Here is a 25,239-nt window from a genome sequence, read left to right on the forward strand (position 1 = left end):
ATTGAGTAAGCGACCTGTCCTGGAAGGGGTTGCACTCCCCCTGAAGGAGCAGGTGCCTAGCTTGGGAGTACTCCTAGATCCATCCCTGTCACTGGAGCCCCAGGTGGACCCTGTGGCCTGGAGTACTTGGGGCCAGCTTTGGCTGATCGCCAGCCACGGCCTTTCCTGGACAGGGATAACCTAGCCACAGTAGTACATGCGCTGGTAACTTCCCGATTAGACTACTGCAATGCACTTTACGTGGGGCTGCCCTTGAAGATGACTTGGAAGTTGCAGCTAGTGCAAAATGCAGCAGCTAGACTGCTGACCGGAACACCTCATAAAAACCATATAACACCGGTTTTAAAGGAATTGCCCTGGCTGCCAATACACTTCTGGTTGGAATTCAAGGGTTTGGTGATGACATTTAAAGCCCTGAGCAGCTTGGGACCTCGATATTTGAGGGAGTGCCTCTCCCTATATATGCCTGCCTGAGAACTGAGATCTGTTGGAGGGACCCTCCTCTGCGCACCACTAGTACGAAACATACACTATGGTGGGACGTGGGAGAGGGCCTTCTCTGCTGTGGCACCCCAGTTGTGGAATGCCCTCCCCTTGGAGGCCCGATTGACGCAGACATTGGTCTCGTTTCGGCGCCAAGTAAAAATGTGGCTTTTTACCAAAGCCTTTGAGGGCTAAATGCATTCCCTAGCACATTGTTTTAACTGTTTTATTGTTTTATATTTTAACTGGTTTTAGCTTGTTTAATAGTTTAATATATTTTTAGGTGTTTAAATTATTTGTTTTATATTGTTTACATAGATATTGGCTAGATAGCATCACCGATGCAATGAATATGAACTTGAGCACACTCCGGGAGAGAGCGCAGGACAGGAAGGCCTGGCGTGCTATGGTCCATGGGGTCACGAAGAGTTGGACACGACTTAACGACTGAACAACAACAAAAACGTTTCAAGTACAATCCATAGACTCTCCAGTTTAAAATGTTTTCATTACTTTTGCTTCTGTCATATTAAAATAAGGTAGTTCAGTTCACTTGGTTACTTTGAGAGAGCTCAGGGATTGAAAATATATCAAATATTTTGGTATAAAGCTCCATTAATGAAAAGCACTTCAACACTTGCAAATAAATCTATATTGGGCATAACCCAACTTCAAAAGTTAAGCACATTGAAGCGGTGGTGTGGAAAAAAATTCCACTGCTTCATTTTTCCATGGAAAATCTCTCCTTTCTAGAAATGCATTGTTCCTTTTATTTTATTTACAATATTTATATACTACTCCATATCTAGAACAGATTTCAGAGCAGTAAATACAAAAGATAAAACAGTAAATGAATAAAAAGATTAAAATTATATTTAAATTATTCTTGTTTAAAAAACAAAATAAAAACCATAACTGGTCAATGAAGGAATGCCTCCTAGAACAGTGCTGTTTTCAGGAGGTGCCGGAAGCAACACAGTGTTGGCGCCTGCCTGACCTCCAGGGGAAGGGAATTCCAAAGAAAGGGAGCCGCCATGCTGAAGGCTGTTCTCCTGCTGGACTCCAATCGGGCCATAGGTCCATGTGGAACCACCACCAGCAGGCCCTCTGATGACCTCAATGACTGGGCAGGTTGGTAAGGGAGTAGACACTCTTTCAGGTATCCTGGTCCCAAGTTGTTTAGGGCTTTGTACACTAGTACTAAAACCTTCAACCTGGCCCGGCAGTGAATAGGCAGCCAGCGCAGTTCCCTCAGCAAAGGAGTTACATGATGGAAAGGGGCAGTTCCCGACAACAGCTGAACTTCTGCGTTCTGCACTAGCTCCAGCTTCTGGAGCAGCCTTAAGGGCAGCCACACATAGAACACATTGCAGTAATCCAGTCTTGAGGTTGCTAGCACCTGTACCACTGTGGTTAAGCTATTCCTGTCCAGGAGAGGCCGTAGTTACCAAAGCTGGTAAAAGGCACTCCGAGCTGCCGCGATCACTTGGGCCTCCAGCGACAATGATGGATCTAGGAGTACCCCCAGACTACGGACCTGCTCTTTCAGAGGAAGTGCAACCCCATCCAGAACAGGCAATAAGCCTATCTCCCAGACTTGGGAACCATTCACCCACAGGGCTTCCGTCTTGCCAGGATTCAGTTTCAGCTTAATGGCGCTCATCTAGCCCATTACTGAGTTCAGGCACCGGTCCAGTACTTGCACAGCCTCTCCCGATTCAGATGTCACAGGGAAATAGAGTTGTGTATCATCAGCATACTGTTGGAACTTGGCTCCAAATCCCCTAATGACCTCTCCCAGTGCCTTCGTATAGATGTCAAATAACATTGGGGACAAGATGGCACCCTGCGGAACCCCATAGCTCAATTGCCAAGGGCTCAAGGAATGGTCACCCAATGTTACTCTCTGAAATCAGCCCTGCAGGCAGGACCGGAACCACTGTAACACAATGCCTCTGATACCCATCCCACAGAGTCGATCCAGGAGGATGCTATGGTCGATGGTATCAAAAGCTGATGAGAGATGGAGCAGAATTAATAGAGTTGCATTCCCCTTGTTCCTCTCTGGATAAAGGTTCCTCTCTGGATATCAGGGCGACCAAGGCTGATTCAGTCCCACAACCAGCACAAAACCCAGACTGAAATGGGTCTAGATAATGGTATCCTCCAAGAGTGCCTGCAGTTCCATAAAACTCATCTGTAACAATAAGTGATATCCAGGACTGTGCAAGGTAACAGATCTTTCCCTTTCTCTCCTCCCCTCTGCAGACAGTAAGTTAAAGCAAAACCAAAATTAAACCTGTGATTTTGTTTCACTTTCAACAAATACACGGAACGGGGTCTCTTTTCTTGTCTTGTGTTTGGGAAGCTGGAACTGTTTGCATATGATCTGTCACTTTTTAAGTGCCTTTGCTTACTTTGAAGTAGACATAGCAATGTCTAATCAGAGAAAAAACAGTGTGTGGCATCATTATACTGAAGCTACTGAAAGGAGGTATGTTGTTGTTTATTCATTCAATCGCTTCCGACTCTTCGTGCCTTCATGGACCAGCCCACGCCAGAGCTTCCTGTCAGCCATCGCCACCCTCAGCTCACCCAAGGTCGAGTCTGTCACCTCCAGAATATCACCCATCCATCTTGCCCTTGGCCGGCCCCTCTTCCTTTTGCCTTCCACTTTCCCTAGCATCAGCATCTTCTCCAGGGTATCCTGTCTTCTCATGATGTGGCCAAAGTACTTCAGTTTTGCCTTTAAGATCCTTCCCTGAAGTGAGCAGTCTGGCTTTCTTTCCTGGAGTATGGACTGATTTGATCTTCTTGCAGTCCAAGGCACTCTCAGAATTTTCCTCCAGCACCACAGTTCAAAAGCATCTATCTTCCTTAGCTCAGCCTTCCTTATGGTCCAGCTCTCACAGCCATAGGTTACTATTGCTTTAACTATGCGGACCTTTGTTGTCAGTGTGATGTCTGTGCTATTTTATCAAGATTTGTCATTGCTCTCCTCCCAAGAAGTAAACATCTTCTGATTTCCTGGCTGCAGTCAGCGTCTGCAGTAATCTTTGTGCCTAGAGAGACAAGTCTGTCACTGCCTCCACGTTTTCTCCCTCTATTTGCCAGTTATCCATCAAGCTGGTTGCCATAATCTTGGTTTTTTTGAGGTTTAACTGCAACCCAGCTTTTGCACTTTCTTCTTTCATCTTTGTCATAAGGTTCCTCAGCTCCTCCTCGCTTTCAGCCATCAAAGTGGTATCATATACTGCAGTCAGGAATGTGCTGACAATGTAGCAAGAATGAAGAAACATTTCACAGTTTGAAACGGTCCTGAAAGAGTACAAGCCATACAGTGGTAATGAAACTGGAGGTGCCCCGCTGATGTCAACAGAGGAGTGAAACTCTGTTGAAGTAGATGAGTGGACAACCACGGTGTATCACGCAGTTCTCTAAGTGTGCTAAAATATGTCATTTTTCAGTGCCATTGATTTCCGTAATTTTAAACTAATGTATGGAGAATACATGCTATTGGTTGAATCCAGACTTCTATTTCCACTGGTGGGAGCATCCCTGAGCAGAGTTCCACTCAGAAGGTGCCTCCTGGTGGAAAGGGAAGCAATTTTGCCGAGTTCCCCCCGCCCCACCGGTTCCAGAGGGTCTCCCAGTCTTCTGAAGCAGATTTTCAAGGGACATAGGAGACTGCAGGGGGAGGAGAATCAGTAAAGATAATTTCTTCTCCCATTCAGCCAGCAGAAAAAGCACCCTTGGATTTAAAGCCTGGTGCTGACAGAAGGAGCCCTTCTATCTGCAGGAGGCTTTTGCTGGATCTTACCCACTGACTAACTTTTCAGGTGTAATCCAATAAAATATAATTTCAATAGGCAGTATCCAGTGCTGCCCAAGCGCCAGCAAGACCCATCACTTGCTAGCACTTCTGCTCATTTCAGGGCTTGCTTTACGAAGCACTAAGTCCCTGCTGCAGAAGCAGTTGGTCCCGCTTGCACAATGGAAGCGGTGGGAGCATTGCAGGCCTGTTGGGTACTACCCAATGGAAATATGTAATTTCCAATAAAAATAATTTCTACATAAAGCTTTACATTTGTTTGAATAGAACATTTAAACCATACTAAGTTTGCAATCCTATACCCACTCAACAGGAAGCAAGTTCCACAGAATTCGAAGGCACTTGCATAGGATTGTGCTGTAATTTTTTTTCCTAATCAGACACTTCAGTTGAAATAGTTACAGTTTCTCGAATATAAAATTAACATGGGGTACCTTTTTTTCTTTTTTACTAAATATAACTCAGATAAACATACTGAATCAAATCACACTCTATTTAATGCTGCAGAAGTTTGGAAAATTTTGATCCCCATCAGTTTTGGTCAGAGATTTAAACACTTGCTTAATTTCCCCACTGAAATCCCATCAATTTTAATGTGCTTAATTCTGTATCCCCCCCCCCACCCAATACCAATGCAATTTTAAGGTGTTTTCAGGTAATCGCATCCCAAGGATCGCATCACAATCACCAGAACTAAAATTTAAACAATGTCTGATAGGTTTCGGTCTGCCCATGTAATCGACAGATTAAAGTATCACCTTTCAATTCAATTCAATTCAGGATAAATTGTGTGACATCCAGAAAAAGACCATTCAGTACTCCACATAAAGTAATAGTATTTACCATGCATTAAGCACTATGCCGGTGAGATGGAAGTGAAACCAGTAATAGCGACAATCACTGATAATGTAGGATGAGCGTGTTAGACCCAAAATCAAGACAATAAATACTAACAACAAAATGGGGAAATGGTGGGGTGGGAGAGAGGGAAAGATTAAGTCAACCTGGTTATCAGGATGTGGATGCACGATGAGTGTGGATTTTGGTTAAGGTGTGAAAAGCAATACTACCAACCTTCTCATTGTCATTCAGACTCAACAATGCTTATTTTACATTGTCTTCAACTAAATATAATTCCCAGTGGACTATTTCCTTTTTAACTTTTGGTTGCAGAAAATGGGTAGGAGCCAATGTTAGTCCTAGTTAAGGTAGACTCACTGGAATGCATTAGACTTAAATCAGTTGCAACTCAGTCCTATTCATTTCAATTAATCTACTCTAAGTAGGACTAACATTGGATGCTATGCTATTTGTATATTTGGAGATAATGCAGACACTGCAGAATTTTGGTCATCAGTTTGTAACAGCACCAAGAACATCACTTTCATTTATACATAAATCAAGGGCTGGACACTTACTTTTTTAAAAAGCTGATCATTTAGGGAAAAGGTTTTTCATATCTGTGAGAAAGCCTGCCTTCTACAGGCCTTGAGTACTTTAGCAATTAACATCAGAAAATGGATCATATGCTTACTTTCAATCACCATGTACAATTCCATGTTCCACCAGAAGCAATGTTTAAAGAAGTTTCTCTTCATATGCACCAGGTGCGGCATTTTCAAATCTTATCCACCAGAAAAATGGTCATTTCCAGGAATTATTCCTAGCCCTCACACCACCTGCACAGAACTGTCCTTTCTGCTTTTTGATAGGGTTAATGTCAGGACCTATTTTCAGATGAGCGGATTTAAGGCTGCAATCCTATACTTACCTGGGAGAAGTCTTATTGAACCCAATGAGACTTATTTCTAAGCAGACACACAGAGGATTGTACAATCAGACTGACGTATCAAAATTGCAACCTCTGGGTCCCAGTGACTCTAAATGGGTAAATAATGATGCCTGCCTAATTCACAAGAGCTTTGTGAAGCTTCAACCTTGTTTGTGTTCTGAGTTCCTCAAGTAGTACAAACAAGTATACAATTTTTTTCTATCATGTGCCTTATATTTCACTTAATAAAACTGAACATTAACCAGAATGAAAAGACAAATGGCACAGTGCTATCTTAAACAGCAGTATTTCATTTTACATATGTACATAACAAGCATATCTAATAAATAATTACCTGAATTGGAATCTGGGAAAGACAAATAGCAGATATTGGTTTTCTACGGGAGAAAAATAGAAGTTACATTTTGGAGGGGAAAATGTACTGTATAAATATCTTTTAAAGCTTCTACTCACCTCTTTGTCTGTAAGTTTTGCATGTTGAGGGTATATTACCTGCAAATTATAAAGTTTTCATCAGTTGAAAAAAAGATAAAGTAATCTGCTAGTAGTACAAAGTGGGATGCACTAGCTTGCTTGTGTCCAAATTACTCTCAAATTATGGATACAGTTCTAATCAGTAATGCTAATCCAGAGATCTCAGGATTTATTCACAACAGCTTTCTGAGGGGTTGCTTACATCCAACAAGGCCTTTTTCCTGACCAAAAGCCTTTCAAATTCACACTGCAAGCACCTATGTGAATTTGGAAAGTCCAAAATTCAGTCTTGTGCACAGAAGCAGCAGTGATGTGTTGGGAACAGGAGGAACATTATGTATTTCCCTGCAAGCATATTTGACTTATGAGAAGCTGCTCATTCCTGGTTGTTTCATCCATTTTGATGGCACAAGACCAATAAATCAGAATGCCTTGCCTTCATAGGTATTGAATCATATTACTTGAAACAAATATTGGGAAACTATTTAGAGCTTTGTGCAGACAAGCTGGTCTAGCTGAACTAAATATTACTTCAATGTACATATTCCTGATATTGTGATTTACTGTACACCAATAACGCATACATTTGCATGTCACACTTAGACCCTGGCTTAGTAAGATGTGCATGAGCTGGAATAAGCCAAAGCGAGCACTGAGTTTCCACATACCTCCATCCCTTTTTACTTTCACTTTTGTTTAATCACTGTTATAAATTAACAATGGCTAATTTAGAATAAACCAACTTCAAACAATGGCTTCTAAACTTGGCTTGCTGAAATTAACCATAGTTAGTGTTAACTACAGTTCCTGGTTCAGATGACACAGGAAACTTCAGTTAGGTAAACACTGAAGTGAAAGCTTCCAGATTCATCCCCTTAGGGAGGAGGCAGCATGTATGCACAAGGATTGCTACAGAACATGCAGACTGCACAAAACCATGGTGGCCTGATTTAGACAATAAAAAAAAAAGAAAACATGATTTAGACTAGAGGACCAGGAATGTGATGCAGGCTCCCCTGCTCCCTTCTCACATGCCATTCTCTCTCTATTTCCGAGTTGCTCAAACCATAGTGTGTTACGATGCCTAAATCGGATAACAATGGCTAGCACTGTCCTCCCAAAAATGCTTTGCAAATCCACTTCAAACCATGGTTTCCAATCATGATATGAAGGTGAGCACTAACCATAGATTGCCTAATTGAGACATCAGAGCAAACTATAGTCAGAGCAACGTAGAAATGGAAGAGGGAATCAGCACACAAGAAGGCGTGCACAAGTCTGCAACATATTCCAAATCCTCCAAAGTTTGGAAGATTGTCCAAACTGAGTTACTACATTATAATATTTCAGCTTATCAATCAAAATAATTGTTTGAAAGCATTTTGCCTTTTTTACAGACACGATGCTAATTACTTAGCACCCATTATAATTTTTTAAAGTTCAAGACAACAAACCAGATGTACTTCCATCATCCCTGACCATTGTCCATGCTGGCTGGGGATGTTGGGAGTTGGAGTCCACCTACATCTAGAGGGCCACAGGCTCTCACCCCTGCTCTAAAGCCCAGTTCTGAATACAGTTTACAGTTCTGCAAATTAGTTCCACTGAAGTAATCAATATTATGCTATGCAAACATTTGGGGATTGGGGTTTGGTATAATATACCATATGCCGATACATTGTATTTTTCTGTGCTATTGTTATCCATCTGAAATTATCTACCCTTTCCTTTTGGCAAGAGCAAAATACATATTTCAGAATTAATACATTTTCTTCATTAAAATGCACAGACCAAAGAAATCAAAGCCTATAATTAGTACTGAATTAGAATATAAAGTGCTTGTTTGGCTAGTAAGTTTTTACTTATTTCTATAAGAACAATCCATAGCTGTTTAAGATTTGTCTACTTTAAAATGGATAATTACTTAATAAGTAAGCGTAAAGACCTCATATGATAATGAGCTTTTATAAGCTTATTTCATTAGTTTCCTGGTGTGGATTACACTGTTTTTTAAGTACTAAAATAACTACTTTTAAGAATTCACTTCCAGTGAATATAGACTCCCACTATCCTATGCAAATAAACTTACTAAAACTACAACATCTGGATTTATAAGACAGAATGTAGAAGAAACCCATTTTAATTCAAATATTCATTCTGGCCAATGTATGTGTGGTGTACAAACCCCCATCTCAGCTGTATGCATGAGAAAAGCAGATACTTAAAAATTCTACATTAAAAATGCAATGAACACCATTTCCAACATGTATAGGCATTGTAAGCAATCTATGTTTCTTACATACCTATGCAGTAAAGTTTTGAGGAAGGCATTGGGTTGGATTCAGTGATGCGCAGAGCATGAACTGTATCCCGCAGGCAGAAAAGGAAAGGAGATATTCACCCATTTCCCTCACTTACAGCTCATGTCACCCCAAATCTGCACAAATTAGTTGGGGGATCCTCCAGGGTAGTGTGTGAGGTGGCACTGGGGGAAAGGAGGAATTGATAAAAGTTCCACTCTGTGGAACTCCCTCCCTAGGGAACTCCGTCATGCCCCCTCTTTAATGAGCTTCCATCGTGCATTAAAAACGTGGTTGTTCAGGCAGGCATTTGGGGTGGGTTAGGGTATTTTAAAAAAAAAATTATGGTAGAATTTTATTGTTTTAAATTGTTTTATGGTGTGTTGTACATCGCCCAGAGTGGCTGGGTGACCAGCCAGATGGGAGATTAATAAATTTAATAATAAAAATAAATAATAAATAAAAGTCACCATCCCAGCCCCTTCCTCCACTGAGAAGCTCCGCCAGACCCTGCTTCCCTCTGCCAATGGAAGGAGCCCTTCCATTCATGAAGTGACAACTCTGGATCAAACTCACTGTGAGCAGCAGAGGACTGGACCAAGGGAAGGGGGAAGGAGAAAGGAGCTGTCCACATGGAGAAATCTTGGCTTTGACTGAGGCATGTCACACTGAACTACCTCATTTGAGGCAATATTTTAGTATGTAGTAGATCTTGTCTGAAAATGTGCAAGCCCCTCTGTAACTGCGAGTACCAACAGAGAGATATGGTGTATTATAATAGTGAAAACAATACATTGCTAGTCAGGAAATCCTTAGTTTGAATCATGACCTCAGTCATGAACTCATTAGTGCAGTGGTTTTAGGCAAGCCACCACTTTCTCTAAGCCTCAATCCCATCCCCACCCCACCCCCATCTGAAATATGGGGGTAAGAATATTAACTTACAGGTCTCCTCTAAGGATAACAAGATGATTATGTGAAGTCTAGGGCACAATCCTATTCAGATAGGCGGCAGCCTCTGAACTTGGAGGTGACTACCTATCGAATGGAGGTCAGGAGAAGCACGGAAGGGATCATTCCCTCTGCGCTTCTCCTGCTGTGCATATTTGGCTAGACAGCCAATTGCAGCTATCTAGCCGCGGGAGGGCTGAACCGGGGAGGAGGCTGCTGCACGACACATTGGATGTGTTGTACAGGCATTTCTGCCCTCCCTGCCCCGGAACGCCCCTTTTTGGATGTTCCGCACTCCTCTTGTGAGCATGGAGCATGGGACTATATCGCACTGCCTCGGAGGCAGCGCAGAAGTGGGGGAAGGTCAGTTCTCCGGGAACCAACCTCAGAGTGCGGGATCTGAGGTTGATTTCTGGAAAACCAGATATCCTATGGCCGTCTAGCCACTGTCTAGCGGCCATAGGATTGCTCCCTCCAGGAGTCTGTGGAAATGTTTTATATTTTGTAAGCCACACTCCTTTTTTTAGAGGGGAAAAGCTAGTTAAAATCTTCTTAAATAAAGATAAACCATTTTCTGCACTCTGCAACATGATCATTCAAATACACATTTCTTTATAGCAATTCCAAAGTCCAAAAAAACACAACAGGTGGTGTATTCATTCATTTAGTGTATTCATATGCACCCATTCCTCCAAGAAGTCAGAGTGGCCAACATGCCGTTATCCAATTTTATTCACACAACAACCTTGCAAAGTAGGTTAGGCTGAAATAATGTATTATTATGGACTTGTCTCAAGGCTAGCTAGTCAGCTTCATAGCTGGACAAGGATTTGACTCTTGGTTTCCCACATTCAAATGTTGCACTAGCCACTACACCACACCGACTAACCCGTAAGCCGAGCAGCAAGCGCATTCCCTTTTAACAGCTCCCGGCTTGAGCTAAACAGCAGTGCACAAATGGACTAGTGCTGACATGAAAAAAAGCATTTATTTCCCTCCCTATGAAAGATTATGGAAAACAGCATGTTGCAGAGTTAGATTTGGTCCTCAAGACTGCTGTCTATAGTCATAAGACACTCATAATTTTGTTAAACATGCACAATTCTGTTATCATTAATTCTGTTATCAGAGGTACAGAAATGCTCCTTTAGTTAAGGCGAGTCACACACAGAAACATTTGTCCATTATAATTCTCACAATTCTATTGCTTCTAGTGACACCTGTTGAGCAAATAACTTGAACCTTGGCATGCATGAGCTACAAGAACATTTCTATGATTGTACCAAATTTCCAGTGGATTTGCTACAAATTGCCACAGTTATAGAAAGTTGAAAACTGACACATTTATTCCATTTTACTCTAATTTTTAAACAGGCATATCAAATATTTATGTCAAGTTTTGATGAAAACTGATGCACTTTATTCAGGCTTGTCAAGGAAAGCAATCCTTCTTTGGTTTGGTGAAGTTCTGAGCAGCGGTTCAAATGTTATTAAGGGTTTTCTGCTCCGCTAAATGGCAGCAACTGCAGCATGCTCACTTTCATTCTGAAACTAGAATGCTGCCAGTACTCCAGTGTTTGCAGGGGGGTTCTATGTGCAATGCCTATTCCATTATTTATGAAATGTGACTTCTCAGAGTCAAACTACATGTTGCTACGCATATTGGGACCCTAGCTTTACCCATTTGGCCCCTGCTGTGGTCTTGATCAGGCCACTGTGATTTACACTGCCAAAAAGTGATGCCGTTGTAATATAAATTCCAGACATGACAGGGTGATGGTGGATGGGGACAATCTGGATGGGGACCACAGCAGGGAGCAACAAAGTAAACCCCTCTACTCCCACACTAAGGTCCCAATCCATATCGGATCCTCCATTATTACTTCTGAGTAATAACAAAAACAAACCCAAAAAATATATAACAACTAGCTATATCTTTAATGGAATATGTAGTTTGACCTTCAGGGGGTTGGGGGGCATGGAATGCCCAGGTGGAGCAAACAGGCCTCATGTTACCTTTCTCAAAGCAGAAACACAGAACAAGGGCCCCAATTCCTGCTCTTCCTTTAAAATTTTTTTTAAACTGTTCTTTATTTCATTTCCATTATAACATGTACATTATCTGTCTGTACAACTTTGTTCAACAAATGCATAACAAATTGCACAACAGTTTGCAAGTATCCATGTTACTCTATTAACAATAAGATGTACATATTTTATTCTTAAAAACAAATACATAACCTGCTCTTCCTTTGGGGGGAAAAGGATGTGCTGGGATTGGGCCTTACACTAGGGATATTGACAGATTACACTGAATGTGTTCAGACTATGTACATTCCTTCAAACGGTTGTGAGAATATAGCCCTATTCAGACATCCAAATATCTTAAAACCTGGAGGGGAGATTGGGACACGTGTGCTGTCACCTCCTATTCCTCTCCTGACCTCCCCATGTTGATGGGGAAGATCTGAAGGGAAACTGTACGCACATTTGCTGAACAGAAGTTACTGTACTCCACATAACTGGGAACTCTGCGGCAAATTCTTTGATAATTGAATATTTGGTATACTCATGTCGGAATTCCATCTATTTCAAATAGTGTTTAAGAGCTATAGAAAACTTGACACTGGTGGTACTGGACTGTTTTCTTTTACTGGACATTTCCTGCTAGAGTGAAAAGTTTGAAGCCAACTGTATTCTATTAAATATGGGTTGTATCCAAATGAGTCCTTCTGCCAGCAGAAAAGACAACCCTCCAGTGGTGAATTCCTCCTCCCCCCTGCAGCCCCTTGTGCACCCCAAATCTGGAAGACCCTTCAGAGTAGATCTGTGGGTCATACAGCGGACTGCAGGGGGAGGACAGGCAGGCAAATACTCACTGCTATAGTCCTATGTCTTATATGTCTGAAGTTCATATCACCACCACAAAGCCAACAGCTTCTGCATCGGAACTTCCTGCACTCCTAGTTAAAATGATATAGTGTTATAGCTTAGCATGGGAAAACTCTACATCAGTATGATAGATCAGGTAAAAAACATAATCACCCCCAAGGGTAATACAAATTGGTTGGGGCCACTGAGAATCGACGATATGTGAGTGGCAGGGTCAGATGTACATTAGATGCAAACCTAACTCCACCAAAAACTGCTACACACAGCAGGCTCACCCACTGTCCCTATGTATTGACAAAAAGAGGCCATGAATGTATTTCCTTTTAGGTGTGCCCAGCACAAACTTCACTGCAATATAGTGACCAGACTTGGGTTTCCCACATCCAAACCCAAGTTCAAATCCTGCTTAAAGCTGATTCATGCTTTGCTCTGTATCAGACGCACACTGGATTATTTATTTAAAGTACTTATATGGTGCATTTCAGGAGAAAGACCTGCTTCATATACATAGTAGAAACATTGCACATTCAAATAATTTACAATCCATTTTAATGCTTCCAGTCTAGGACCCTATGATCTTCCTTTTACCCATCCACCCCTGAACCATTCTGCTCTACCTATGCACAAGTTGCACAACCCAGCACTTACACCTTCCTTATTCATTTTTGTTATCGTCAACCACGGAAAGTGTGAAGAGGAGACACATATCTACAAAGAGTAATGTGCAGAAGAGCACCATAACCACTTCCAAACTGCTGCCGCTGCTTGTTCTGGTTTGAGGACTTATGTTTCTTTACACTTCTCAGGCTTTCAGAGCAAACACACGTATACCTGTGATGCTGTGTTAACTGTGGAAGGGCCCTCAGTAATGAAGCTCACTGCGCGTATTGTCTTGGGCAAGTCACCTGATCTCTCAGCTTAACCTACCTCACAGGGGTGTTACAATTATAAAATTAGATAACTCTACATAAGCCACCCTTAACTCCTTAAAGCTTAGAAACGTGATCAACAAATAGTCATGGATGTTCAAATATCACATTACATCTTGAACTCTGGTCACATATTTTCTGGTCACATGATATATGAAAAGTAAGCCTGGGATTAAAAGATATGTGGGTGAGGAGTCTAGCTAGAATTGGGTATCACTCAATAATCTGCTAGTTTTATTACAGGAATCACTCAATATTGGCTTAATATTAAGCCATTGTTGAAAAACTCTTCCTTCTGTTGTTTACTACCCCTTTCCATCTGAAGTTGCTCCTACTGCAATCACCAGGGTTCCGTTTTCAACTCAGCAGACACTTCTTTAACTAGGACCGAGCGGCTCTGAAAGCTAATGAAACAAGCGCCTTCTTCTGTCGCTGTTGTTGAAAAGGCAAAACAAAAACAAAAACCCTCGCATCTTCGGAAGCAGAAATATTTTCACTTATAGTAACACGCGCCCCCCCCCTTTTTTTTAAAGCTACGCGCTGTATCAGCACAGAGGGTCTGATAAAGCAACAAAGGAGACGAGCACAGCCGTTCGCTCTGCGAAGCAACAGGAGTCCCATCCGCAACGCCCAAGGGCGAAGGGTCCCGGCTGCATCCTCGGGGCGGCACGGCCAACGAGGCGCCGCCAGCTCCTAGGCTCAGCCCTCCGGGGGCAAAGCATGCGGCTGCTCTCGGGAGGGCCTCTCGCTCCCTGCCTCCACCTGGGAGGCGCACGGAGCAGGAGGATACCCGCGTCGCCGAGGGAAGAACGGGTCCCAAAGGCGGGCGAGCGGGCGGCCTGACTGAGCCCCATCCCCCGCCGGCCCCTCGCTCACCTCCACAGCCTGACCGAGCTCCAGGTCGAAGCCCACGACACACACGCAGTGCAACCAGGCCGAGAACCTGTCCCAAGGCAGCAGCGGCGGCGGCGGCAACCCCCGGCCGGGCGCCTCTTCCCCGGGCTCCCCCAGGGAGCCCGCCAGCCGCCCGCTTCCGCCTTCGACCCGCTTCCGCAGGGACATGGCGACCGGCGGGGCTGCGCGGGCCGCTCCAGCCGCCAAGGCGCGGCCGGCCGACTCCCCCTCGGCTCGAGCCGCTGTGGAGCCGGTTCTGGCACCACCCCGGAGGGAGGGAAGGCCACGTGACGCATGCCTCTGAGGCCTCCGCCACCCCTCACTCCGCGGTGGGAAAACCCACAGCAGCTGGAGGGGAGGCAGGTGGGAGAGTCCAAACGAGCAACGTAGGGGTGTGGAGACAAAGCGAAGGCAAGTCAGCACCGCACAGCCGCGGGGAGGAAGGAAAGCATCTTTTATCTAGCCAGTACGAGAAAGGAAAAATGGAAGGAATCTTCCCGGCCTCTCTCTCTACGCACACACCTGCCCACAGTACAGTATATGCTATATCGGCTTGATATTGGAAGACTCCTGGGGAGGATCTCCTATGGCTAAACAGGACTGTAAAGCGGCCTGCCTCTGTCGCCCCCGCCCGCCCATCCTGTTTCATGCCCAGAGAGCGGTCCATCGGCTTCTGCGGTTATATATAGCACACAAGGTCCTTCAGGAACAACAGCGGCAGCGCAAGCCTGGGAAACGCTTGAAGGTCGTGACATTTGGCCCACTCCCATGTCCTGAGGCAGCCTTCTCCCTGCTTTCATGACTCTAGAATAATCACAATCCTTTTCTTCCATATTTGCAATCAGTACTATTAATCAGAAACACAACTGCATAATTCACATGCGTTGAAAGCCTGTGTCTAAAATCCAGTGTTTATTTATTCATTTAGAATATTTACTACCCAGCTATTCAGTCCCCAATAAGTTTCCCAGCACAGCTTAGGGCGCAATCCTATGCATGGTTAGACAGAAATAAGTTCTACAACTACAAAAAAAAGTTGTGGGACTTGTGTCTGTCTAAACATGCATAGGATTGCGCCTTTAGAGAGATTTTCTTTAAAAACAAATTAAAGAACACACACACAGTAAACACAGCTTTTTATTACTCTTTAAGCTTCCTGATTGGTTTATCAAAGGATAGCTAAAATATGTTACCTCTTTAGATGGTGAAGGGAGCAATCCTATGGCCGCTAGACAACATTTGAGGAGCCATAAGATAGTTTGGATTCCCAGCTCTGCGGTCGGCACAGCACTCTCACCTCAGAGCTGGGAATCTGAGCACCTCCCCCCTCACAGCTGGTGCGGGAAGAACTGCTCCAGCTGCCTCTCCTAGGTCCGGGAACTCAGAGAGGGGGAGAAGGGGACATTGGGGGAAAGGGACAGGAGGAGACTGGGGAGGCCAGGTTAGGAGCTATCCTGGAGCCTCTCCAACCTCCTCCCCTCCCCCTCCAAAATACTTTCACTAGATGGGCAAAATAGCCATCTAGCAAAAATGCAAGGCGGAGATTGCCTCCGCCACTCCTCCCACCCTGCCTAGAATGTTTGTAAGCTTCTGAGTTCAGGAGTTACAAGCATCAAGGGCACAGCCCATAGGACTGTACCCTAAAATAGATTATCTGCATGACATGATCTTGGGTTTATGTTGATACCTGTATGTTTTCTTCCCATACAGTAGTGTAGTGGCAAATTCAGAAGTGCAGGGTCCCTTCATGACAGTCACAGCCATGTCCCCTCACAGCCACGCCCTTTCTAAGATTGTACAACCTTGTAAGATATACGGCCTTCAACTGGGATCCAAAAACAGTGCAGCTGAGAGTAAGGCACTGGTATTTCAACTGGATGTCTGAGAAAAAATGCAGAGGTGTTAATCTTTTTCACCCACTCACACACAAACATTTTAGGTTTTCAAAATATGATACTCTATGGAAGCTTCACCCTCTCAACTCAGCCCTCATGGACAGATCCCTTCTCATTTAAACAGCCCCCTTGCACACTCCCTTAGCGCCCCAACATTACCCATTAGCCTTCCCTAAGCTCTTTCATTTTATCTCTCCCATCCTGCAACAGAAACATCCATACACCCAGCTGGATTGAAACACACACACACCCCCCTACCTCATTTCTCCTCTTCCCCCAAACAATTTTTTTTCTGTTTCCCTTCCCTCCACCAGGGTTTGTTTGCCCAGATACATGCCAACCTTGTACTAAAAAGTGTAGCTGACAGAGCAGGTTGCATTTGGCAATTCTGCTTACTGTAGAAATTAATCAAGAATTAACAGTGCAATCCAATGGGTGTTTATTTTGAATTAAATTTACAGAGACCTTGGGAAGGCAGCTAAGGCTGTAGTCCTACACACACTTACCTGGGAGAAAGCCCAATTGGCAATTGAACATAGTCGGACTGACTTCTGAGTAGACATGCATAGGACTGTGTGATAAATCCTAAAACCTAGCACAAACCAGCCACCTGCCCTGTCCCATAAGTAAATAATGGTGGCAGCACCCCCCCTCCACTGTCCTGCTGCTGCTGTGGCCAGCAGTAGCAGCAGCAGCCCTGAATGGGTGGCCAGTGTTGCAGAAGACAAGGGCAGCTCTGGGCGCGCAGGCACGGAGCAAGGATGGGCGGAGAAGCCAAGAGCTGAGGAAGAGAAGCGGGGGGGGGGGGAGGCTGCAGAGCTCAGGCTCCCTCTCTCGCTCCCTTTGTCTGGCTAGCAGCCAAGACCCAGCCACCTGCACTCCCTCTGCTCCCGCCTCCTTCCCTAGCAGGCTGCAACCCAGCTGGGGGCTGGCTTGAAAAAAAGTGCTGGATCAATGCCCCAGTGCAACCCGCCACCACTACACCACTGTTCCCATATAGGAAATAGTTCTGAGGAAACAATTTAAATCAATAAATATTATGGGATAATTGAATAAGCATGAATAGTTGCTCTGGCAATTAAGATTTGAGAAAGAGCCCAGAGATTGTTTTGCATTTACATGTCATAAATGAACAGTCTTTGACACATTTTCCATGAACCAAAATACACACAAAAACCAGGAAATTACTTGCATGCCACTAAATGCTTCACAGTAACTTCCTTTTCTCGTACTTGTGGGACAAGGGTATTGCTAATCTCAAGCATTCCATAAATATTAATTGTATTCTGAGTTTAATTAGCTAGATTAAAATTAGTTAGATTACGTGTACATTTCACTTTTATTATAAGTGCCTTCAAGCACTCTTGGGTACTTTTTTCATCTTCGGTCTAGACTACTATAATCTGTTATGGCCACTTTCATAAGTGATGCTAATAACACCTTTTAATATGAAAACTGTCCCTTGTGGATGTTGTTACTGCAAGACATAAAGAAAAAAGAGAAGCATTTTAATCCAATGTACATTCTAGCCAATGTAGGTTTTACAGTCAAATTACTAATATAAACAATGAAAGTGTAAAATCAAAACTACCTATAGGAGGCCACTCTTGACTATGTATGAGAAGCTTCCACAACTACAGAATGATGATTCAGTTCTTAATGAGGCTGAGTGCCTGAGTCAGAGGTCTTGCTAACACACTGCAGGAGCAATATGGTTGGCAGACTCCCAGATTGGACCAAATAAATACCTGAAGATGTTCTGCATTTGGCAACATTTCAAAATACTTTCCCCAATATTTTTATTTATTTATTTATTATTTAATTTATTGATCGCCCATCTGGCTGGTCACCCAACCACTCTGGGCGATGTACAACATACAATAAAACAATAAAATTCTACAATAAAATATCAAATCGTACAGCACAATCCTATGCATTTTTACTCAACTGTAACTCAGTAAATGGTCAACTGGACCTTACTCCTAAATAAGTGTGCACAGGATTGTAGCCTAATGGCACAATCCCATTACAATGATCGTAAGGCCCCAAACTCAGCCTTATACTCATCCTATGCAGGGCATGAGGAGCAGGGGAGGTGATCTTTGCCTCCCTATCCTCCTGCCCTGCATTTTTGCTAGACACATTTTTTTGTCCATCTAGTGAAAACGTTTCAGAGGGGGAGGGAAGGAGGCTGGAGAGGCCTCAGGTTAGCTCGTATCCTGGTCTCTCTATTCTCCCCCCTCCCCACCCAGTGAAACGCCCCCTTTCTTCCCTCTTTCAGGTCGTGTCCTCAACCTCAGAGAGGCAGCCAGCGTGGTTCTTTCTGTGCCAGCTGTGAGGGGGAGGGGAGACAGATCACCGATTCCCTCCTCTGGGGGCAGAGTTCTGTCTCCAACTTCAGATCTGGGAATCCAGAGTATCATATGGCCCCTCAGATGCTGTCTAGGGGCCACAGGATTCCTTCCTAGGCCATTTGACTTTCCTTCATTTATAACTCACCTTTATGTTTTAATGAGGTTGCTCATTAGATTATGTTTTAATAGATTCTTATGTCTTTCTCTTTTTTTAATCTGATACCCTGACCATACACATCTCCTTGCAATTCCCATTGTTTTTAACCTAAATTGTAAAGATGCTTAGGGCATCTCTACATGAGCGATTTTTTGCATGCTTGTGATTGGCCACTCACAGAAGGTTGTGGGTCCTTTACATTACGTCGTCAACCTCCAAGTTGTCTCCCGCACTATTTCCTGTTTATCCCTCTTTCAAAAAGGTTGGAGATAAGCTGGACTTTAAAAAATCAACGCAGATACTGGCAGTGTGAAATGCTGGCATAGCACTATAATTCGGCCACTAGATGGTGCTGTTTAATTGAAAACATAGCCCCATAAGGCTGCCGAGGACAGGCATTTTCAATTCCACATCAGGTGTTCTTCGTCTAAAGGAGCCGATCTTAATTGCATAATGGAAACAGAAGCAGAAAGCCCGGTAAGACTGTGGGATTTTTCAGTAGTGTGGAATGTCAGGGCCCAGCTTCAGCACTGCAGTGGGCCTGGTAGGTTATAGCTAAGATTTGAGTAGAAGTAGCCTGGAAGGGCTTGGGCCTACTCAGCCTCTGGAATGTCAGAATCTATGTGAGCTTATCTCTGTCAGTGTTCTCAGAGCAGAGCAGAGCCAAGGGGAGTCACTCAACTCCCTGTCCAACTGCTGGTATGGCCTTGGCAGGCAGGAAGGCTAGAAGCTGTCCGTGAGAACATGACAGAGGTGGGATCGCATTTGCAGAAGGGTTGCCCACGTCGAAGCATCACTGCTGGAGGGCTGAGCAGTGCCACCCTGTTTAGACAGGGGCCTTGCTGAAAGGCTAAAGGCCCTTGTCTGTCAAGGGACCTGGAGGGGGTGTCTTACAGTCACACCTTCCCTTTTAAGCTGATACAAAGGTGAAGAGCCTTTGCTAGGAACATCTTGTCTTCATCGTCCAAAGCCTTCTCTGTTTGGATCCATCATCATCTGGGCTTTTGGAGGCACTCTGCACATGGACTCTCGCTTAATTGGAACTTTGGACTGCTAAAGACTTGCCATGAAAAGTACTGCAAGGCTTTTCATAGACTTCTTGCTTGCTGTGGATTGTTTGTCTTTGTTTGTCGTCAGCTCAGCATACTGGAAGACTGGGTTTGATCTACGACTTTTGGACTTTCCTCTTCCTGGACACATGCAATGTGGAGTTACCAATGCAAAAGCAGTGGCACAGAACTCCCTGCATGTCTGGGTTTACCCTTCCCTTGATCTTGATAGGCCTCGGCTACGTAGCCTGGAGTTATCAACAAAAGATTCAAAGTTGGACATTCTATGGGTGTGATTTTGTTTAGGCCTTTCAAGAATTTATCCCTTGATTGCCTGATGGGGTCATTCCAGGAATCATTCCCATTTCTTGTCTGGGGTTGGAACCCTGTGTATGGATTGCCTGAGTTAGATACGCCAGGAACCCAGAGTCCCTTCCCTTGTGTTCAGAACCATGGAGATGGCAACAGGGAAACCACATTGATGAGGATCTCAGTCACAGTAGTAGTGTTTAGCTTTGGACTGTTCTAGTATTACATAGACCCTATAGCTACTGACCATCAGCTATAGAATATGATTTCTGAAGAGTGTAACCATTAAACTTTTGCCATGGGATTTCCTGCAATAAAGAAATCTCACTGATTTGGGTGTCCAGTGTCAGGCACTTGAGTATATGTGCTGGAGGGGGATTGGGAAACCTGACATGGAGAAGCCCTGAGATGTACTAGGAGGTCATGGTTATATTTTCACATTTATTTGTAAACCTTACTCTTATTATCTGGGTAAGGGTGGGGAAACTTTTTCAGCCTGAAGACCGCATTCATTTATGTGTAATCTTCCATGGGCCAGATGCCAGAGATGAGTGTAGCCAAAGCCAAAAGTGGACAAAAACAACGCAATATTCTCCCCCCCCTCTCACTTTGTCTCCCCTTCTCTCTTCCCACTTCTCATTCTTCCCCCATTCTCTATCCCTCCCCTGTCTTTTCCTTCTCTTTCTCCCCCACTTCTCTCTGGGTCAGTTCACATGATCAAGCAGCCCACCATGGCTTAAGCCACGGTGGGCTGTGGCACATGCGGGCAGCCATTTTGAATATTCAAGCCAAGACCACAGCTTGTTGTGTTGTCTGAACCTGGCGAGGGTAGGTTGCTAGCGTGGCTATCAAACCACCCACAACCCTAAAACAGCCCATGTGGTCTGGGTTCTTTGTTAACTACGCCAACAACCCATCCTTGCCGGGTTTGGGCGACACAACAAGCCACAGTCACAGCTTGAATATTCAAAAGCCTCCCAGCATGCACTGAGACACACCCCACCAACCATAGCTTAAACCATGGTGGGCTACGGTGATCATGCGAACTTGGTCTTTCTCTCACTGTGTTTCATCTCTGTGCACTGAGAAAGGAGCTCCTCTGACTTAGTGGGATATGTAGCAACCTTTCCTATCTCTGTATTGGCAACTCCACCTATCAGCCCATCAGGACAAACAACAACTAAGGATTCCAAGATAACACCTGTTGAAAGACATACATCTGTTTCCTTCCCAAGTACAAAAAGACAATTTTTGTAAACTAAATACTTTAAGTACATTCTAGAGACTTTTTAAAAAAATGTACTTCACTAGGGCTGCAATCCTATACACATTTTCCTGGGAGTGAATCTTATTGAACATAATGAGATTTCTTCCGAGTAGACATGCATAGAGTTGTATTGTAGTTCACAAAATATAGACACCCAAATTCTCCTTAACTTGCTTATTTCTTTCATTACTTAAAATCTATAATGATTTTATATTTTACTTTGCTTCAAATGTAAATAAAAGCTTGCTACTTAAACAACGAAGCCATACTCTGCAAAGAATTTGAGTAGCTTAATTTCTGTCTGTACATGATCCTGTTGTGTTAGACCTGTAACTAGAGTAAGAGTTAGGCAATTAGCACGTAAGTATTTGCAGAACTGGCCTCTCATTTTCCCACACACAGAAACACACCTATGTTTACACATGATATCATCTTTAACCAAGCCAGAAATGAATTCATAATATAAAAACATATAGTTCAAAATGTACCATCCTGGCATCTGCAGCAAGTGCATGAGATTAATGTCGAATCCTAACAATTATGTCAGTATTTGAAAAAAGAAACAGATGTACATAGAGCAAATTGAATGGAAAGCACTCAGATTAAAGATAATATTTGTATGTGATTTGTCACCTTGGAGCCACAGCTATTTTTACCAGATAGCAGCCCTGAAAACTAGAACAGCAGGATACAATGGAATAACAGGGGAGGATCCTAAATTTAATATTCAGTTTCATGGGGAACTTCCTATGGATAGATCCTGACTAAACTTTGCTTTGATGGAAGCAAAGGATTGTTTACCATGTATATAAGTTACAGAATTCCATGAAGGGTACTGATAGTGTATTAGGCTTGTGGCAGTGAAGCCTCCAAGATGTAGTGATCACTGCCAGCATGGATGGCTTTAAAAGGGGATTAGAGAAATTAATGGAGGATAACACTATCAAGGGCTACTAGTAATGATGGCTAGATATTACTGCCAGTATCAAGGCCAGTATTGCCTCTGTATATCAGTTGCTAGGGAATATGACCAGTGCATATGTGTGTGCTACTGTGCTCATGCTTCCAGTGGCCTCCCCACAGGTATCTGGTTGGCCACTGTGGGAACAGAACGCTGGACTAGATAGGCCTGTGGTCTGATCCAGCACAGAGCTTCTCGTGCTCTTATGAACTCATTAAAAGGCATGGTATATTGTTCAAAAAACAACAGGAGGATAAGACACGAATATATCACAAAACAGAAAAGAAGTTCTCAGGTGCCTCAACAAAATATTTTATTCTGCCTGATACATTTTGAAAGAAATGTCCTTCCTTGGGAGCTTTCCTTATATTGAAAATAATCCTTTCTTTGCATCTTCTATCCTGAAATGGAGCATTTCAAGATAAAATATACATAGGAAGGATTCTTTTCAATATATCTAAAGAAAGCCCCATGGAAGGAAATTTCGTCCAAAATGCGTCAGGCAGAATATTTTGTTCAGGCACCTGAGAACTTCTTTTATCTTCTGTTTTGTGATGGGTGAGTATATTGTGAATATATACTCACCCATATATGTGAATATTATGTGAATATTGTTCACAAACATTCCACCTACTCAGGGAGCAAAGCTATCAGCACATTTGCAGCCAAAATTTTGTTAAGGAAAGTCTGTTTGACTGGGACTAAAACCTCACAAAGAAGGTTTCTAGGGAGAAAAGAAGCTCTGAAGACTGGGAAGAAGTCCCAGGTGATAGAGAATGAGTAGGCAACCTGGTAACCTCCAGACATTGGACTCCAATTCCCATCAGCCTCAGCTACTACAGGGATAGGGATGGGTGAGAAGTTTGTTTTTGTTCATTTTTTATCAGAATTTACCCAATTCATACCTCCTGGAACTGAACACTGATCCAAAAGTAATCTACGGTCTGACGTCCTTACATTTCTGAGCTTGTGATACGATTTGCACAACAAAAAATGTGTTTGAAAAAATATTTGAAAAATGTGCATGGAAAAATGTGTATTCAAAAAATGTGCACAAACAAGCTTTAGTCAATAAGAGAAAAGTGCATACGTGTAAAAAAGATGAACAATTGAGGTGTACATTTGGAAAAATGTACATGAAAATATGCACAAATTTTTGTATGAAAAACTCACACAAAGCTCTCAATCTAACACAACACGAGTCAGAATGAGCTTAATGAGAACCAAGAAAGTGACCTGGTTCGCACATGCCAATTCGTGGGTTATTTAACCCACAAATTGGCAGGGATGAGTGGAAGCGAGCACACTGCCTCTGGCACACTCCTCACTTCTACTTTCAATGAATAACGTACGATGGCCTATTTGTAGGTACTTAGCGTGACATCTGAACCTGGACTCTCTGGGTTGTTTAGGGGTTAAACAACTCAAGAGTTAACCCATGATTTGTTTATGGGTTAAATAAACCACAAATTGGCATTACGTGCAAACCAGGCCAGTGTATGTGTGTGCGTGTGTGTGAGAGAGAGAGAGAGATGAATTTCACATACTGATTTGGTGCAGTCTCCTTGTCTAGCTTTATTTCTTCCAAAAGTTCTGAAAATGTCACATGGTTTTCAGGCTGCAATCTCATACACACGTACCTAAGAGTGTCTCATTGAACTCAATGGGACTGAATTCTGAGTAGACATGTATAGCATTGTGCCTCAAATGTCAAATAATCAACATCTGGCAAACATATTATTCCTTTCTGCAGAACATGATATTGGTTTTCTAGAAAATATCCTTCTTAATATAGCATTATTTATTATAATTTTACCATATTAGTACAATGACCAAATATTATTTTGGGGTAAACAGAATCTCTTTCTCCCCTACCAATTTGTTCTGTCTTAGAACAACTTTTTCAATCCTCACAGTGCAATTCTATACATGTCTATTCAGAAGTAGGCCCTAGTGAGTCTAATGGAGGTTACTCCTATGTAAGCATGTGTACCACGGGTGGGCACTTGTGGCCCTCCAGATGTTTTGGCCTACAACTCCAACCAACATAGTGAGTGATGATGGGAGTTGTAGGCCAAAACATCGGGAGGGCCAGAAGTTGCCCACCTCTGGTGTATGGGATTGTAGCCTAATACATGTATAGGACTGCACATTAAGTATATTTTCTAGGTAGTAAAACCCATCTAACTTAATAGGGCTTTCTTCTAAGTAAACATGCTGAGGGTTACATTGTACAAATCACAGCATGGAAGGTAACAATGGACCTATAGCATTGCAATTCCCATACAAGTGTGCAATAAGAAATCAATTAACTAAATAGTTGAAGTCTCCCGTAAGCTCAAGTCACCCATCTGTAGAGAAGGCTGCCCATTGCATCTCTGGAAGATTGGCCTTGCCTCTTTTCTATCAGCCTCCACTATGCAAAGGTGTGTGCGTGTATAGTTCTGTCATTTGTCTCCTTTGGGATCAATTGGAGAACTTGATGCAGCAGAATTATCTGTCTTCAGAAGACTCACGGCGCTTTTATTCTGCAATTGAGATTGCTCCTTCACAGAAGTTTGTGGGCTCTTTACATGACACTGTGAACCTCCAAGGTGCCTCCTGCACTAAATGCCCTTTGTTCCGTTTTTAAATAGATTGCAGATAATGAGCTATCAAATGACCCCCTTGTGTTCTGCTTGAGTTCTCTCCATGAAAAGA

The 25,239-nt window shown here is 43.2% G+C and overlaps 1 protein-coding gene across 3 annotated transcripts in view; it reads right to left on the reverse strand.

Annotated features, from left to right (window-relative positions):
* The window catches only part of DENND6A (DENN domain containing 6A), a 48,923-nt gene extending 34,026 nt beyond the window's left edge, over positions 1-14,897 (reverse strand). Inside the window, exons 1-3 of one of the 3 annotated variants that reach the window (XM_084840068.1) lie at positions 14,530-14,897; positions 6,561-6,599; positions 6,442-6,484 (exon numbers count right to left, since the gene is read on the reverse strand). In XM_084840068.1, coding sequence (XP_084696194.1) covers positions 6,442-6,484; positions 6,561-6,583 — 66 coding nt within the window. In that variant the 5' untranslated portion in view covers positions 6,584-6,599; positions 14,530-14,897. The remainder of the gene's footprint in view (positions 1-6,441; positions 6,485-6,560; positions 6,600-14,529) is intronic. The other 2 variants (XM_084840066.1, XM_084840067.1) reach the window with 2 other exon arrangements.
* Positions 14,898-25,239: the final 10,342 nt, after the last annotated feature.

The sequence above is a fragment of the Heloderma suspectum genome, chromosome 2 (genome assembly GCF_057233095.1).
Source record: "Heloderma suspectum isolate Gila_16-S chromosome 2, 16-S_ref, whole genome shotgun sequence".
NCBI lineage: Eukaryota > Metazoa > Chordata > Lepidosauria > Squamata > Helodermatidae > Heloderma > Heloderma suspectum.